The 16,718-nt window shown below is 61.8% G+C and overlaps 2 protein-coding genes across 4 annotated transcripts; one reads left to right on the forward strand and one right to left on the reverse strand.

Annotated features, from left to right (window-relative positions):
• The first annotated feature begins 421 nt into the window (after nt 1-421).
• On the forward strand, nt 422-12,113 carry MAMDC4 (MAM domain containing 4). Of its 3 annotated transcripts, none has more exons than XM_065695706.1 (29): nt 422-622; nt 1,176-1,289; nt 1,441-1,614; nt 1,830-1,955; nt 2,237-2,382; nt 2,511-2,595; nt 2,817-2,945; nt 3,220-3,366; nt 3,516-3,595; nt 3,868-4,026; nt 4,605-4,689; nt 4,981-5,130; nt 5,200-5,313; nt 5,465-5,596; nt 5,866-5,996; nt 6,088-6,193; nt 6,478-6,594; nt 6,804-6,938; nt 7,015-7,145; nt 7,423-7,639; nt 8,543-8,680; nt 8,763-8,884; nt 8,980-9,070; nt 9,194-9,340; nt 9,618-9,752; nt 10,401-10,528; nt 10,943-11,057; nt 11,165-11,340; nt 11,859-12,113. In XM_065695706.1, the coding sequence occupies exons 1-29, from the start codon at nt 520-522 to the stop codon at nt 11,904-11,906; spliced, it is 3,681 nt and encodes a 1,226-aa protein (XP_065551778.1). In that variant the 5' UTR covers nt 422-519; the 3' UTR covers nt 11,907-12,113. The 3 variants fall into 3 exon arrangements, with proteins under 3 accessions (XP_065551778.1, XP_065551779.1, XP_065551780.1); XM_065695707.1 differs by having other exon boundaries at nt 2,532-2,595; XM_065695708.1 differs by lacking the exons at nt 10,401-10,528; nt 10,943-11,057; nt 11,165-11,340; nt 11,859-12,113 and adding an exon at nt 10,268-10,388.
• A 982-nt stretch (nt 12,114-13,095) lies between these two features.
• EDF1 (endothelial differentiation related factor 1) lies at nt 13,096-16,442 on the reverse strand. Its single transcript, XM_065696017.1, has 5 exons — nt 16,309-16,442; nt 16,091-16,142; nt 14,897-15,057; nt 14,207-14,300; nt 13,096-13,661 (listed from the first exon to the last, which is right to left on the reverse strand). The coding sequence occupies exons 1-5, from the start codon at nt 16,384-16,386 to the stop codon at nt 13,600-13,602; spliced, it is 447 nt and encodes a 148-aa protein (XP_065552089.1). The 5' UTR covers nt 16,387-16,442; the 3' UTR covers nt 13,096-13,599.
• Nucleotides 16,443-16,718: the final 276 nt, after the last annotated feature.

The following is a 16,718-nucleotide window of genomic DNA, read 5'->3' on the forward strand; positions in this document are numbered from 1 at the left end:
TCCATTCCCCCCACCCTTTAGCACAACCGTCATCCCTGGCCACCCTGTGCCTTTCACCCGGAGGTTCTCCCTCTGCTCCTTGTGCTCAGAGACTATCATGTTTTTCTTCCCTGTGGATGAACAGGACACAGCCCAGCAGCTGGCACATCATGGCCCCCAGGCCCCTGGCAGAGGTGCCAGCTTCTCCCTCAGAGCTGGCAGCATCAGTGACTTGGTGGGCAGAAGTGGCCTTTTCCCTCTCTGAGCCAGTGTGTGCCAGCCAACCCCATCCTGGTCAGAGCAGTACCCAGCATCTTGGCCTGGTTGGAAAAAGGGGGCTAAAGAAGAGTGGTTCAATAAGGTCTCCTAGGGCTGGATGCAGAGCTGCCCATTCACCATCTGTGATGCTGTGGTGGTGCCGGGCAGCAGGACCACGTGTGACCTGTCCCAGCCCGGCCATAAACCCTGCTGCGGGGCTGGGAAGCAGATAACAGTGGGGCTGAAGTCCAGGGGAGCAGATTCCAGCCCTGGGCTCCCAGCATGGCCTCCCCCACCAGTCCCGTGCCTCTCCCAGCTCTGTTTCACTGTCGCCGTGGCCCAGAGATGTCGGGGCAGAAGGCGCTCACCCTCCTGCTGCTGCTGGGTAAGCTCTGCCGCCGCGGGGGTGCTGCTGTGGGGAGGGAAGGGGCTAAGGCGCTGCTGTTCTGCTCCGTTCCCCCCCAGTGCGGGCTCCCATGGGGATTGCTGCTGCCCCAGCTCTGGGGGGTTGCGCTGTTGGTGGGGCGCCGGGGCAGATGCAGCCCAGCAAAGCACTCCTCTGGGTTCCACTGACAGCCCGGGGTTTCGCAGGGCAATGGCTGAGCTGGGAACCACCGGTGGCTTTGGGCATCGGGGGAAGTGCCCAGATTTCCTGTTCTTCCCGAAACATGGCCTGAGCCCCGACACCGGGGTGGGATATGCCGGGCTGGAGGGTCAGCGTCACCTGGGGTGTGCGGGAGCAGGGCTGACAGTGGGATACGGCAGAGCAGATGTGGAGCTGTGGGGCACTGGTGGGTTCCTGTCCAAGGAATGGAGCCACTGAGAGCTCAGCAGTCCCCAGCATGGTCCCAGCCTGGGAGCCCAGTGTCCCCTGCAGGGCCCGTGTGCTGGCACCGCTGCTGCCCCTGCCCTGTGCAGTGCCGTTGTCTCTCCCACAGCCGGCTTCTTCCCCCCCAGCGGCTCCAGCAGTGCCCGCAGCTGCGGCAGCGCGGCCGAGGAGCTCTGCAACTTCGTCTGTGACTGCGGCAACTGCTTCGACGAGAACCAGTGCGGTGAGTGCCCCCCCAGCCCCTGTCCCGCTCCGGGGGATGGGGCGGGGGCGCTGTGGGTGCAGGACCGCGGGGTGGATGCAGGTCCAGGGGGTGGGTGCAGGACCCCGAGATGGCCCCAGCGCTGCCCTGACGCCCCATCTGCCTGCCCCAGGGTACCTGCATGGCTCAGCGGTGCTGGGCACCTCCTTCACCTGTGACTTCGAGGACGGCGCCTGTGGCTGGCAGGATGTGAGCACCTCAGAGTACAGATGGGTGCGGAACCACGCCAGCCTGGCTGCGTGGGGCACGGGGCCTCACTCGGATCACACCCTGGGCACCGACCTGGGTAAGCAGGAGCTGCTTGGGTGCTGAGCAGGCTCCAGGCACTCACAGCACCGCACCACAGGGCCATGGGTGTCCTGAAGCCAGGGATGCTGGGACACCCATCCCTGTAGAGTGCAGGGGATGCAGTAGACCCATGGTGGGCAGGAGCAGCGCCAGCCACAGCTCCAGTGCCATCCCATGGGCTGCAGCCGCTGCTCTGCTCTCTGCCGTCCCCAGGGTGGTTCATGCTGACTGTGTCCCCCCCGGCAAAGACCACAGCCACTGCCTGGCTCAGGTCACCCGTGATGCGGGAAGCAGCCGCCACATGCGAGATCAGGGCCTGGTACCACATCTCAGGCAACGGTGAGGGCTCCTCGGTGGACACAGCCAGGTCTCAGTGCACCAGGCACAGGGAAGCTATGATGGGGGGCAATGGGGAGGAATGGGGCTATCTGCCCCCATGGCAGGGACAGAGCCACCAGCACCTCGAGATGGGTCCTTGCCTTCCAGCTCATCTGTATGCTCCAGAAGCAGAGCTGACAGAATGTCGGGGTCCCAGCTCTGGTCCCCAGAGCTGGCAGGGCTCAGTCTGTCCCCAGGGGTACCCCAGGATGCCCATGACCACATCCTGTGCATCCCCATAGTGCTCAACCAGACAGAGTGGCCAGTGCTGCGCCTGGCCATGGCACACAGGGACGAGGTGGTGGAGCTGTGGCAGAGCCCTGGGCATGGAGGTGAGGGCTGGCACCAACTGGTTGCATACCCAGGCCGAGTGACGGGGGAGTTCCAGGTGAGACAGGGCAGTGTCCAGCCCTGTGAGCTGGGCCAGTGGAGCCGGGTGATGCCCTGGCAGCTGAGGACACCTGGGCGGCTCAGGCTGATGCTCTGCTTGTGCCATTCCCATCCTCCCATCGGCAGCTCATCTTCTCCCTGACACAACCACCCATGTGTGGGGCAGAGCTGGCGCTTGATGACATCGTCTTCAGGAACTGTGGCTTGCAGGGTGAGTCCCACATCTGCTGGGATGAGACATGAGCTGGGAATTGGTTTTGCCTTTGGTTTGGGAGCTCTGCTGTGTCTCAGGGCTGCCTTGGCCAGGCCAGGGCAAGGGCTGGGCGGCAAAGTCTGTCCTCAAGTAACCCCAGGGAGGGATATGGGGGAGCCCAGGATGTGCAGGGGTCCCTGTGGGTCCAGCCACCTGCTGACAGTGTCCCACCACCCCAGAGCTGGGGCAGCAGGTCTGTGGGGCGGAGGAGAGCCGCTGCAGCCACGGCTCCTGCCTGGCACAGCACCGCTTCTGCGACAGCACCGATGACTGCGGGGATGGCTCGGATGAGGATCCAACACAATGCAGTGAGCATGCCTGGCCCCAGAGAGGGGTCCTGCCCACCGCCCCCCCCCATCCACACAGATGGGCTGTGGGTCTGCACTGATGGGGCAAAGATGGGCAGTGGGGCTGTCAGGGGTCACCCCAGCTCTGCCCTGTGGCTGTGCAGCCAGAGGGGCAAAATCACCCCAAGAGCTTTCTGGAGGGGTGGCATAAGCCTGGCCCATTGCAGGGACACCCCTGTTGTGGGGAAGGCTGGGACCCCAGCCCTGGGTCACTGCTCCCTCTCCCTGCCCACAGCATCCTTCCAGCTCTGCTCCTTCGAGCAGAACCTCTGCAGCTGGGAGGCAGAGGCTGGGCCATCGGCATGGGAGAGGAACATGAGCCTGAACCTGGGCACTGTGCATGGCTTCCCCAGCCGGGACCACAGCAGTAACAGCAGGGCAGGTACCTGTGCACCAGCACACCAGGGGAGCTCCACCGCGGATCCGTGGGGCATCTCTGGCACATTCCTGGGCCCAGCTTCAGGCTGTGCCAGGAAAAGAGCATTTTGTACCCCCATGGTGCCACCAGCCCCTTCCCGGCATCTCCTGCAGGGTTTTTCCTCCACGTGGGCAGCGCCGGTGGCACGGCACGGCTCAGCAGTGCCACTCTCCAGGCCACCAACTCCTGCTCTGTGAGTCACCCCTGGAATTCCACACCGAGGCCTGTGCGGGCACATGGGGCTGGGCTGCGGTTGGCCCTTTCCTTGTGATGGGCAGAGAGATTTGGGGGTTGTTTGGATGGGCAGCAGGATTTTGGGGTGGTTTGGTGGCATCCCTGTGCCTATTGCCAGCTCTGAGCTCCTCCAGGCCCACCTTTGAGTGTATCCCCTGGCTGTGCTGCGGGTGCAATAGGCTGCTCCTACCCTGGGATGTTGGGGTTTGCTCATCTCCTCCCCATCCCCAGCTCGTGCTATACTGTCACCTCCATGGCTCAGCCACCGGCAGCCTCAGCATCTCCTACGTGACCAACTTCACCAAGCATCTGGTGAGGGAGAGGACAGGGGACCTGGGCAGCCTCTGGGTCCGGGAGAGAGTGGACTTCAACGTGATGGGCAGCTTCAAGGTGGGCAGGTGCCTGTGGGATGGGGTGCACAGACACCCCCAGTGCGCATCCATAGGACCAGGGTTGAACTGGGAACTGGGCACCAGAGCTGAGCCTCTGATGTTGCTTTTTGCCACCCTTGTGTCCTTGTGGCCGCATGTCCAAACCCCTTAGCAGACCCCCAGCCCAGGGACCACCCCACTGGAGGGGGTGTCTGCATCCTTCCCATGTTACCCCATGTCTTCATGCTTCCTGTCTGCTGTCCCCTGTGGCTACACACACAACCCAGCCCTCTCCCAGATGGCCCTAGTAGGCACTCCAATGGCACCCTAGCAGTACACCTGGGCAAACACAGGCCATGGTGATGTGCATGGGCAGCATCATCTTCCTAGGCCCACCACAGCCCTACCACCCCTTTCAGCCTCAGCATCACGCTGCTGAGCCCATCCCTGGAAGAAGCACAGTTGGCCAGAAACAGGAGTGGGGTTCCCCCTGTCCCACAGCTCTCCTCTGTCACCCTGTACCCAGTGCCAACTCCAAGCTCCTCCACGCAGTGTCAGACCCTATGGCGATGGTGGTGACATGGTACTTCTCTGCAGGTGCTGATCGAGGGGGTGGCTGGCAGCTCAGGGACCGTGGCTATTGACGACCTGATCCTGTCCCCAGGCTGTGTGCAGGAGCCAGGTGAGCCTGAGGGTCCCCTGTCCCACTCTGGCACAGGCCATGTCCCTGAGTGCTTTGTGCCCAGAGCACCAGCCCTACAGGACACACGGCGGGGTCTGCTGTGGCAATCCCTTGTCACAGGTCCCACAGCATGGTGCCCCTGTCCTGCGGCTGTGACACCCCCTCTCCCGTGCCAAATCCTCCTGCCCGCCCCGTGTCCAGCAGGGCAGGGGTGGGGAATGGGGAGCCCGGGCGGGGCGGCGCTGCCTCTACCCTCACCGCTGCTCCCATCCCGGGGGGTTTCTCCACCAGAGCAGCCCTCGACCGCGCTGCCGAGCCTGGGGGGAGCCGGACCCTGCGCGGCCGCGGAGCTGGCGTGTGACAGCGGCGAGTGCATCGCGGCGGAGCTGGGCTGCGACTTCGCCGCGACTTGTGCCGACGGCTCGGACGAGACGCGCTGCGGTGAGCGGCAGCCCCGGTGGCACGGCCGCGACGCGGGCGCTGTGCGGCGCTGAGCCTGGGCTCTTGCAGGAGCAACCACCTTCGAGGCAGGGCCCGGGGGCTGGCACGACGTCAGCGTGGGGAGGCTGCGCTGGGGGCTGCAGAGCGTCACTGAGCCCCAGCCTGCCGGCACAGTCCTCGCAGGTGAGGCTGCTCCTCCACTGAGATAGAGTTCTGGTCCCCAGGGTGCAGGGCCCCCAGCTCCCACCCTCCACGGTTGGAGGTGATGGTGGGCAGGGTGCTTGGTGGGTGCTGCCGGGGCTGTCGCAGCCTCTCAGGGTGTTTCCATCCCCAGGGGCTTTCCTGGCCGTCCAGGCAGGAGAAGGACAAATGGTGGCTGCTGCCAAGGCCCGCACGCCTCTGCTGGGCCCCTCTGGCCCTGCCTGTGCCATGGAGATGAGCTACCACATCCACAGCAGCCCCCAAGGTAACCCCCTGCCTGCCCTGGGGTGCCTGGCCTGCATCCTGCCTGCCCCTGCCTGCCTCTGCCTGCTCCCTGCCCCCACGGCACCGGGCAGATCCCTCTGCCCCTTCCTGACTTTTCTGCCATTCAGCCCTGCTCTGCCCCATCACACAGCCCTGGAGCCATGGTGTCCCAGTCCCCCACGTCGGTGGGCTGCAGGCTGCTGGGGCTATGGGGGGCTCTGGTGCAGGTGCTGCTGGTGCCCACAGACTCAGCATCACCTCTCGTGCCAGGCTTCCTCATTGTCAGCGTTGTGGATCACACCACTGGCACCTCCCATGTGGCCTGGCACACTGAGGGACAGGGCAGCACAGCCGAGGGACACATCCACATCCTGCTGGGAGAGAGGAGCCGACCCTTCCAGGTGCTCCCGGAGCACAGGGACCTGCGCAGTCGGCTGCAGCGGGGCAGTGCCAGGCACCCGGGGCTCATCACCGCTGTCACACTGCCCCCAGGTTGAGCTGCTGGCACTGGTGGATCTGCAGGACTCAGCAACCGCTGCCGTGGATAACGTGACATTTGTGCAGTGCCACCCTGACATGGTGCCACCAGCGGCCACGGGTACAGCCATGGGCAAGTCAGCAGGGAGGGCAGCTGAAGGCAGGAGGGGACCTCCAGCCCATGAGGGCTGCCTGGTGCTGTCACCCTTCCCTCAGCCTAGGGACAGCATCACAGTGCAGAAGCTCTGGGGTAGGGCTGAACACACATCTTGTTCCTAGACACCTGCATGGGGTGAATCTGGGGAGGGGGCAGGCAGGCAGAGGGAAGAGGACACTGGGAGGACCTGTTTGTTTTTGGGGTACCCTGTCCCTGCTCCCTCATCATTATCATCTTTCTCTGGCCAGAGCTGTCCTGCAACTTTGAGAAGGGCATGTGTGGCTGGTACCAGGATCAGTCCAGTGACTTCAAATGGGTCCATGGCACAGGGCAGGGACAGGGCTCCGACCACACCACAGGCTCAGGTAAGGGGCTGGCTGCTTTCCCAGGGGTCCCAGGCAGCCCAGGGCACCCACAGCCTCCTGTCCCCAGTGCTGGGATGTGCCCGTGGGGTGAGACCAACCAGGGGCAGCCTGGGGACACCCAAATCCAGGTTGAGGGCGCAGGTGATGCGGGTGCAGCCCTGAGCACCTGTGTCCATGTCCATTCCACCCTGGCTGTCCCGGACACTCAGGCTACTTCCTGGTCGCGGACCCCTCTGCTGCGTGGAGCCGCGGGCAGCGGGCGCAGCTCATCACCTACCTGCAGGAGCCCGCTGCCACCGCGCGCTGCCTGTCCTTCTGGTACCGCCTGGCTGGCCCGCAGATCGGTATGCAGCCTCCTCCCTGGGGACAGCCGGGCCCCTGCAGGCTCAGAATGGCTGCTCCATTCTCTTCTTGTCACAGGCACCCTGAACCTCAAGCTGCGGCTGGAGGGAGCAGAGGAGACAGTGCTCTGGACCCAGCGGGGCACCCACGGCAGTGTCTGGCACCGGGGACGGGCCACACTGCCGGCTACACGCCAGCGTCGGTACTGGGTGAGCACTGGGCACCCCCAGGCAGCTGTGCTCTGGGAGGGTGCAGTCCATCTGACCGGGCTGTGCTGGGGTCAGCCCATCTGATGGGGCTGTGCTGGGGTCAGTCCATCTGACGGGGCTGTGTTGCGGTCAGTCCATCTGAGGGGGCTGTGTTGGGGTCAGTCCATCTCATGGGGCTGTGCTGGGGTCAGTCCATCTGAGGGGGCTGTGTTGGGGTCAGCCCATCTGACGGGGCTGTGTTGGGGTCAGCCCATCTGACGGGGCTGTCTCGGTGCAGGTGGCATTCGAGGCCCTGCGGGACGGGTTCCTTGGGGACATGGCACTGGATGACCTGACCCTGACAGAGGGAGCCTGCGGGGCCGAGCTCTCCTGCTCCTTTGAGGCAGATGCCTGCGGGCTGGTGAGCAGCGGGCAGCAGGGGTGGCTGAGGCAGAGCAACGGCACCGGCACCACTGCCGGGCCCTCGGCCGACCACACCACAGGCACTGCAGCAGGTACCAGCACCATGGCTTCCTGGGGAGCCCTGCTGCCTGTGTTGAGCACCCTGCCTGCCCTGAGCACCCTGCCTGCCCTGAGCGCCCTGACTGCCCTGAGCACCCTGCCTACCCTCCCTGCCTGCCCTGAGCGCCCTGCCTGCCCTGTGTGCCCTGCCTGCCCTCCCCGCCTGCCCTGAGTGCCCTGCCTGCTCTCCCTTGCCTGCCATGGGCACCCTGCCTGCCCCGAGTGTCCTGCCTGCCCCCCCTGCCTGCCCTGAGCACCCTGCCTGCCCTGTGCCATTCTTACCCTGCTTATCTGCATTGTGTCCTGCCTGCCCCGGATGTGCAGAGGGAATTACTGGGCTCCTCAGTACAAGACAGACAAGGAGCTGCTGCAGAGGGTCCAGCAGAGACCAGTAAGGATGCTCAGGTGTTTGGAGCATCTCTCTGATGAGAAGAGATTGCGGGAGCTGGGCCTCCTTAGTCTGGAGAAAAGCAGACTGAGAGGGGATCCCATCAGTGCAGATCAGTGTCTCAAAGGTGGGTGCCAGCAGGATGGTGCCAGACTCTTTCTAGTGGTGCCCAGTGACAGGATGAGGAGCAATGGCCATAAACTAACACACAACAAGTGTCACCTCAACATGAAGAACTTTCCTTTGAGGATGGCAGAGCCCTGCCACAGGCTACTCAGAGTGGTTATGGAGCCTCCCTCTCTGGAGCCATCCCAAACCCACCATGGACACGTTCCTGTGTGACCTGCCCTGGGTGGCCCTGCCCTGGCAGGGGGTTGCACTGCCTGATCTCCATAGAGAGACCCTAAAGATGCTGGGATTCTGGATGGGGCTCCCCAAGCCAGGGGAGGTCCCCAGACCCAGTGGTCCCCTGGGGCCGGTTCACAGCGCGGGGGCTTCTCTCTCACAGGCCATTACCTGTTAGTGAGCATGGGCAGGGACTCCCTGCCCACAGGGCATGTGGCTGCCCTCACCTCCCAGCCCTATCAGCCCTCAGCGCCTGCCCAGTGCCTGGCCTTCTGGTACCAGCTGAGTGCCAGCACTCCAGGTGAGCACCGGGGCCCTGGGGACACCTCAGGATGGGGGGGGTCCCACACAGACCCTTCCTCATGGTGGGTGCCCTGGTGCAGGCTCCCTTGGGGTGTTCGTGGAGCAGAGAGGGGTGCGGAGGAGGGTGCTGGTGGTGAGCAGTGCAGAAGCGGATGCCTGGCACCGTGGCCACACCACTGTGGAGGCAGACGGGGACTGGCAGGTGAGACCGGGCAGGGCACTGGGCACCTGCAGCAGGGACGGGGATTGGGGGCACGTGGCAGCCCTCTGCCCCCCTGCACCTCTGCCCACCTGCAGGTGACATTTGAGGCAGTGGGAGCTGGGGCTGACCACGGGTACATTGCCCTGGATGACCTGCATGTGTCGGATGGAGCCTGCCCCGAGCCAGGTGAGAGGGGCATGGGGCACCCATGGGGGCACGCAGCCATGGGGATGGGTCTTGGGTTTCCCTCCCCGGGCTGCTGTCTCTCTGCATGCAGCGGGTGCATCACAGTCCCCCCTTCTCTCCCAGCATCCTGTGACTTCGAGCAGGACATGTGTGGCTGGAGCAGCCCCGCGGACCCCCACCTGCACAGCTTTGCCTGGGGCTGGAAGAGTGGGGTCCCCCTCACCAAGTACCCTGGCCCCGAGCAGGATCACACCCTGGGCACAAGAAATGGTAGGAGACACACTTCCTCCTGGGGCACCCTGCTATGGCTGCAGTGAGGAAGAGGAGCTGGGGATGGATGGGGTCACCCCTGAATATCCCCCCAGCATGTCAAGGGGGTCTGGCTCCACAGCATCCATGTCCTCCCTTTGTCCCCTTCAGTACCAAACACAGCAAGGAGCGGGGCTGGGGGTGCAAACCTCTGGGCATTGCCCTGAGCACTTTGAGGGGGACACGTGGCGGGGCTGTAGCACTGGGGGACACCCTGTGCTCTGTCCCTGCCATCCAGGTCACTACGTGCACTTCGACACCAGTGTGCTGGGCCCCGGGGGCACCACTGCCCTGCTAGAGAGCCAGTATCTGCCTGCTGCTGCCGACTCCTGCCTGCGGTTCTGGTACCACATGGACATCCCAGAGCACCTCTGTAAGCACAGGCAGGAGGCGCTGCCCCTGGGGAGGATGTCCTGAGCCCAGTTGAGAGGAGGGGGCTTGGCCAGGGACTGCAAACCCTGTCCCATCCATGGGACCAGGCTGAGAACACTGGGGCTGTTCAGCCTGGAGAGGAGAAGCTGCATGGAGACCTCAGAGCAGCTTCCTCAGAGCAGTGTCTGAAGAGGGCTACATGCTGAAGACTCTTCATCAGGGACTGTAGTGATAGGAAAAGGGCTGATGGGTTCAAACTGAAAGAGGGGAGCCTGAGATGAGCTCTTAGGCAGAAGCTCTTCCCTGTGAGGGTGCTGAGGCGCTGGCACAGGGTGCCCAGAGAAGCTGTGGCTGCCCCATCCCTGGCAGTGCTCAAGGCCAGGTTGGACACAGGGGCTTGGAGCAAGCTGCTCCAGTGGAAGGGGTCCCTGCCCGTGGCAGGGGTTGGAGCTGGATGAGCTTTAAGGTCCCTTCAACCCAAACCATTCCATGATTTGATGATTCTGGTTTATTTAGCCCTGATCAAGCTGTGGGGATGCCCATTCCCACCGGGTGCTGCCAACCCAGTGGAGGATGCCACAGTGTGGGAAGCCCAGTGGCTCTCGGAGGCTGTGGGTTGATGCTGGGACCCCTGTTCCCTTCGCTGCAGCCTGCGGGGAGCTGCGGGTGGTGCTGCAGAGCGCGGCGGGGCAGCGCACGCTGTGGAGTGCAGCAGGGCACCGGGGCCGGGGCTGGCAGAGCGGTGCGGTGCCGGTGCGGAGCTCTGGTGCCTTCCAGGTGAGGGGGGCCGCCCGGGATGCAGGGTGCTGTGTGCGGTGCAGGGTGCCCTATGGGGTGCAGGGTGCTGTGTGAGTGCAGGGTAGCATAGGGTTTGCAGGGTGTCATATGTGGTGCAGGGTGCCATATGCGATGCAGGGTGCCGTGTGTGGTGCAGGGTGCCATGTGGGGTGCAGAGTGCTGTGTGCGGTGCAGGGTGCTGTGTGTGGTGCAGGGTGCCATGTGGGGTGCAGAGTGCTGTGTGCGGTGCAGGGTGCCATGTGGGGTGCATGGTGCTGTGTGGGTGCAGGGTAGCATAGGGGGTGCAGGGTGTCATATGCAGTGCAGGGTGCTGTGGGGGGTGCAGGGTGCCGTATGGGGTGCATGTGGCCCCTCCCATGCAGCAGCCCCCCCAGGCCACACCTTCCCCCTCAGATCATCTTTGAGGTGACCACACGGAGGTGGCCGATGGAGGGGACGGTGGCACTGGATGACGTCGCTTACAGCGCACGGGCGAGCTGCCATTCCAGCCCGGAGCTGCCAGGGCAAGGTGTGGGAATTACTGTGGCTGCGAAGGCGCACCCGGCGCTGCTCGGGGCGCTGCGCTCGGGCTGGGGCCGGAGCCAGCTCTTCCGGCAGCATCTCCTCCACTTGCAGAGCGCTCCCCCGGCAGCTTCGTGGCAGAGGCGGTGGTCGGGGTCCTCTTGGCCGTCCTCATCCTGGCGCTGGCGGCTGCCGGGGGCTGGTGGTGGGTGAAGCGGCGCGGGCTGCAGAGCGCGCCGCCGGCGGAGGGCAGCTCCCACCAGGGCTTCGACAACATCACCTTCCGAGACGTGAGCGCGGGGGGGCGATTTCCCTCTTGTCCCAACCTCGCCAAAAGCTCCCCTGGTGCCGCTCCCCGCGCCCGAGCCTGCGCTCAGCCGGCACGGCGGGGGTGCAAAGGGCCCTGCCTCTTATCTGCTCGCGGCAAAGGAATGAGCTGAGCTCTGGGGCTGACCCAGAAACGCTGCTGCCGCCGCCAGGCAGCTGCTGCAGGAAGAGCTGAGGCTGCTCTTCGTGCCCAGGCCCTGCAGGGAGCAGGTCCTGCAGGCATGGCTCATCCTCTTCAAGCCAGCAGCTCAGGCCCTGAGAGCAGCTTGAGCTGCAGTTTGATTTGGTGCCATGTAGTCCACAGCAGAGCCACCAGCCCCAAGACGGACCCCACAAGAGGCTTGGAGTCCCCCGGGGGTGGGGGTTGGTTCCTCTGCTGGGGCCACGGGAGGGCTGGCAGGCAGGTTCTCCTCTCTGCAGCCTGGAAGAAGTCCTTGTATTTCTAATGAGCTGGTTGTAAACTGATTCCCTTTCTCGACAGGACAAGGTCATTATACCTCCCATGCCAAAAGAAGGGGATGACAATTGAAATCATGAGCCAGCAGCAGTCATTGCCTACTGCAGAGCATCCCTCCCACAGCACCTCACACTCCAGCAGCCGCCTCCAGCTTTCAGCATCCTGCAGCAGGTGCTGGCTGTGGGTGCCCACTCCGGGGTGCCAGCCCCATGCAGGGACCTGCCGCTGCCTTCACACCTCCAAAACGTTGTCTTCTGTAACATGAATGTTCTGTGCCAAGATGTGGTGACGTGCCCATGCTTTGGTGGGTGCTGCCACCAGGAGCTCCTTGCAGGGGCCACCCTCAGCTGAGCTGTAGAAGGGGCAAAGCGCACAGTCCCAGACAGGCCAGGGCTGTGCAGATCGGGGGGCTGCCTGAGGCACAAGCCTCTTCCCACACCCAAGAGCTCCCAGGGCAGTGGAGCTGCTGGTGTCGGAGGTTTAGGGAGGGTGGCCAAAGAGGGGCAGGGAACAGCACCAGGGCACCACACAGCATAGCAGAGGGCAGCCCTGACCCTCTCTGTGGGTGCCCACCCCTCACCCAGGCCCCTGCATGCAGGACTCCCTTCTTCCTGCCCCAGCTTTCAGAACTGTATTTAATCCTGCACAAGCCCTGAGCAGCTCACAGCCAGACCTGCCACTGACACACAACAGGTCCCAGTCTGGTTCAGCCCATTGGGGATCCTGCTCACCTCAGCCCTGGAGCTTGTCCAGAGGGGATTGGGGCATCCTGCTTCCCCAGTCTGTGACCAAAGCCTGCTCATCCTCTCACCCTTCAGGTCTGTCCCACTTAGGTTGTGCCATAGCCACATCAAGCAGCATCCCTACAGCTCCATCACTGTCCTGCTGCAGCAGTGCCCTACAGGAAGAAGCCCCCAGCAAGCTGGGCTGCTGGGAGCTGGGGAAAGGAGGGGAGAGGCAGGGAGGGTTCAGACCTCCTACAGTGCCCAACTGAGCATCTCCACATCCGCCACACACTGCAGAACTCTACTCCACTCACCTCTGCACCAGATCAAACCACAGAATTGATTTCATCCGTGGGCTGTGAGCCAGAGCTGCAGTCCTCCCCAGCAGGGAGGGGAGGCTGTGACAGCTCCACCTGCTCCCCAGACACTCCAGGTATTCCCATTAATTACACTTCCAGAAGGAAGAAGGTGCTGCAGCTCCAGTCACACCCAACCCAAATTTACTATGAGCTGGTAAACACGCAGCAAATGCCCTCTGCAACTGAAGGGTATCAAACTTTATTATAGATCTCTTTAAAACAGGCTGGAAGGAACAAACAGAAATGTCATTCCAATGCAGTGACAGAGGCGTCACTTCAAATGCAGACACTGGGCAAGCCCCAACTCTCCCACATTATTTATATATAAGATATCTCACCCGCCCCCAAATTGTTCCAATTAAGTGATTGCATTTCAGACCACCCCAAGTGCCTTAACATTAGCTCTAAACACCAAGACGCACATGGGTTCTGGCAAATCAGATGCTGTATTTGGGGGGTTTAGTTCCTCAATCTCTGGAAAGGAGAAAGGAAAAACACAATCAGTAGAATTGCTTCTTTAAGGTTGCTATTTTACAGCAGGTACAGATTCGGCAGATTTCCCCCCAAAAGCAAGTCTGAAACCCTCTTGTTCAGCTTGGCAATATGAAGAGAGCTCTTGGTGGTTAAGGAGAACCAGCCAGACAAGATCAGTCTGAACAAACTGATTTCGAGGCTTTGTTGTCATTTCCCTTTGGGGCCGGTTTCCAGCGGTTTTCCAATATCCTTCCCACGCAGTTTAAGGCCTGGAACAAGACAAAGGAGATGACCACCATCAGCTGTCATCAGCACTCCATCATTCACCTGATAACTTTATGTCCTCATATGTTTGCTATATGGAAGAGAACGAGTGCAGGGGACCCAGACGGAGGGAGAATCCTACTTTAGATTCTAGGAGCACCAGACTAGTTTCAGACAAAGCTCCAGCTCTTGCTTGTGCATTATCTTCCTAGAATATGGTATCTGAATTGGCCTGAGAGAGCAACACCAACACTACTGGCTGCAAGACACTTTCCAAAGTATCATGAGGCCTTTGTGAGTCTCAGTATCTCTCTGATTTTGGGGGAAACAGGGGTGGCCCCCAAGGAATGGCCCCGCACATGCAGATGAACAAAGAACAAGAGCTCCAAGTCCTGGTTTCAGGCAGCAGACCCAGGTTTTGTAGAACAAAGCTGGACCCACGGTAACCAGCAGCCAGCGACTGCTCTGGACGTGGAACATAACTTACACCAGAACACCCCTCTTAGGCACTGAATCTGTGTCATTCATTTTGTTTCCCTTCTCCACTTACGGATGGCTCTCTCGATCTTGCCCATGACCTGGTTGTTGGGGATGGCTCGTCCCGACTCGTAGTCAGCGATAACTTGCGGCTTTTCATTGATTTTCTACAACAAGAAGCTGAGTCTCAAGCACTGGTTCTTGACACTGAACCCCTGAGCACAGCCCCACGCTGCTCACACACATAACAACAGCCTTGAATTATGCCAGGATCAGAAGACAAAGCACTACTTCTAGGCTCATTCCACCACCATCGCCTCCTTCCCCTATTTGGGTCTCACAGCAATGGTGACACCCATCCTGGACAGGCTTCTACTTCCCTCAGCCTCCCAGGAGGAGCAGGAACACTCCACACTCTCCTCCTTAAGGCAGCAGCGGGTTTCTGAATGCTGTGTCAGGCCCAGATGGTATGAACAAAACCTCATGTCACTGCTGAGATTATGGGAGAAGGGCAAAACAGCCTCCTCCCAGCTCACCAGCCACAGCAACAATCAGTCTACAAGCAGTGTTCAAGAGCTGCACAACCCCTAAACCATTCCCCAGGTAAATAACCCTGCCTGGAGAGCAGCCACCAGAGATGCCACATTCACCAAACTTCCTGCTCATGACACCACTCCACTGCAGTTGCCCACAAGGAGACGGGAAGAGCATCCACCTTAACTTAAAGCTGCGTGGGGAGACTGGGAGCAGGGGCTCTACTCACGGTGGCCAAATCCTTCTGGGTCATGCCCTTGCTCTGCCGGCCTTGCTGGATCACTTTGCCCACCTCCAGGGGAACTCTGTCATGGTGCAGCTCTTCTGTCTCCCGATCGAGCTTGGCTGTGTTCTTTGTAATGAAGTGTTGTTTGTTCTGGCCTGCTGCCCCTATCACCCAAAGCAAGAACAAACCAAAACAAACCAAGGACAAACAAACCACGGCTCAGTGCTGTGCCCAACAGTATCAATGTGTTTTTTCTAAGCTCTCAGCTTCTCAGCATCCCAGGGAGCTTTCAAGATTTCAATGTGCCAACATCAGCACAGATCCTGCCCGTCAGAGAACACGTTATCTTAATCCTGTTAATGCTGGTGTCTAAACACAGCCACTCGAGAGCCCCCCCCTTTCTTCATTTCCCATCTGAACTTCACTCAAGACAGGCAAGATCTCGCTATGGCTTGGAGATTTATCATTCAGCTTTGATCCAGACACACGTTTGTGCTACAACATGTGTGTGGGAGGGGTAACACCTGAACTCGAGTGGGGTTTGCTCAGGCATTAAGGCAGCACAAAGAGTAAGCTTTTAATCAATTTCCTGATGCCCTTCATAAGTAAACTCTAACTGCGCTTGGCTCTGCTGAACACCTGAGGTTCAAAACATGCTGTCTGGTTTGACTCATAGCAGTTTGAATCTTTTCTCCCACATTAGTCTTTGATGTTCAGTATCTTGATAAAACTACCTAAACCTCCTTTGAGGAGTATCTCTTTATTTCCCACCACCCTGATCTCACCCCTATGGCGAGAGAACCTGAGAATTTACGCCAGAGGAAGTGGGGTATTTTTAAAGAGCAGTACCACAGACGTGCCAGCGGTTAAACCCGCAGGCACGCATCACCAACACGAGAAATCAGCTGCAGAAACTGGGAGTTTAAAGTTCATGAAAGATCCCCCAAGATCTGTGCTCAGCTCCGGACAACCAGAACCTCAGCCCCGGCTACGGGGAGCACTGCCCGCGGCAGGGCACGGGGCTGCGCGGCCCCATCCTCACCCAGTGAAACTGAGCTCTGGCTCAGCCCGGGGGTGCTACTTCCGTCCCCCGCTGCAGGAGCCTCCGGCACCGCCTCAGTTCCCACTGCGGAGCCGGCCCCCCCCCCGGGCCGGGCTCCCCCCTGCGCGCTGCGCAGCCGCCGGCGCGATACCCACACTTCTTGGAGGTCTCCACGTCCTCCCCGCGCCGCTGGGCCGCCAGGATCGCCTGCGGAGAGGACAGGGGCAGCGGTGAGCGCTCCGCCGCCGGAGCCATCCCCTGCGCGGCAGCCTGGCCCCGGCCGCCGGCTCGCCCGGGCCTGGCCGCCGGTGTACGCGGGCCCCGGCTTCGGGCTCGGCCGGGGCCCCTCCGCCGCCGCCCACCACCCGCTGACCTGCTTGGACTTGGCCTGGGCCGCGCTAGGCCCCTTCTTGCGCAGCACCGTGACCGTGTCCCAGTCGCTCTCCGCCATGGCACCGGCACAACCCCTCCCGCGGCCGCGCCCGCCGCTCAGCGGCGCAGCTCAAAGCCCGCCCCTGGGAGGCGGGGCCAGGCCTTGCTCACGCCGATAGGGCGGCGCTCCCGTCCTTCAAGGAGCGGCAGTCTCTCATTGGTGGAGAGATGAGCGCTCGCAGTGGGCGGGACCTTGGCAGCCTAAGCGGTCTCAGCGGTATAATGGCTACCCGGGTGTGACGCAGTTGTACCCAATAGGCGCAGGAACATAGCGATCAACCTTATCGCTAGTCGATTGGCTGGTGTACACGACAGGCTGGAGGTGGGCGGGCTCGCGCTGTGCACGCTGAT

Source organism: Lathamus discolor, chromosome 15 (genome assembly GCF_037157495.1).
Source record: "Lathamus discolor isolate bLatDis1 chromosome 15, bLatDis1.hap1, whole genome shotgun sequence".
NCBI classification, from domain to species: domain Eukaryota; kingdom Metazoa; phylum Chordata; class Aves; order Psittaciformes; family Psittacidae; genus Lathamus; species Lathamus discolor.

Bases quoted from the DNA above. Each gene is read 5' to 3' on its own strand.
- MAMDC4 (XM_065695706.1), top strand. From the start codon at position 520: ATGGCCTCCCCCACCAGTCCCGTGCCTCTCCCAGCTCTGTTTCACTGT. The intron at 5,131-5,199 runs GTGAGCGGCAGC...GGGCTCTTGCAG, and splicing joins CTCGGACGAGACGCGCTGCG to GAGCAACCACCTTCGAGGCA. The intron at 11,058-11,164 runs GTGTGGGAATTA...CTCCACTTGCAG, and splicing joins CCCGGAGCTGCCAGGGCAAG to AGCGCTCCCCCGGCAGCTTC.
- EDF1 (XM_065696017.1), bottom strand. From the start codon at position 16,386: ATGGCGGAGAGCGACTGGGACACGGTCACGGTGCTGCGCAAGAAGGGG. The intron at 16,143-16,308 runs GTCAGCGGGTGG...TCCTCTCCGCAG, and splicing joins CCCAGGCCAAGTCCAAGCAG to GCGATCCTGGCGGCCCAGCG. The intron at 14,301-14,896 runs GTGAGTAGAGCC...TTCTTGTTGTAG, and splicing joins CCCAGAAGGATTTGGCCACC to AAAATCAATGAAAAGCCGCA.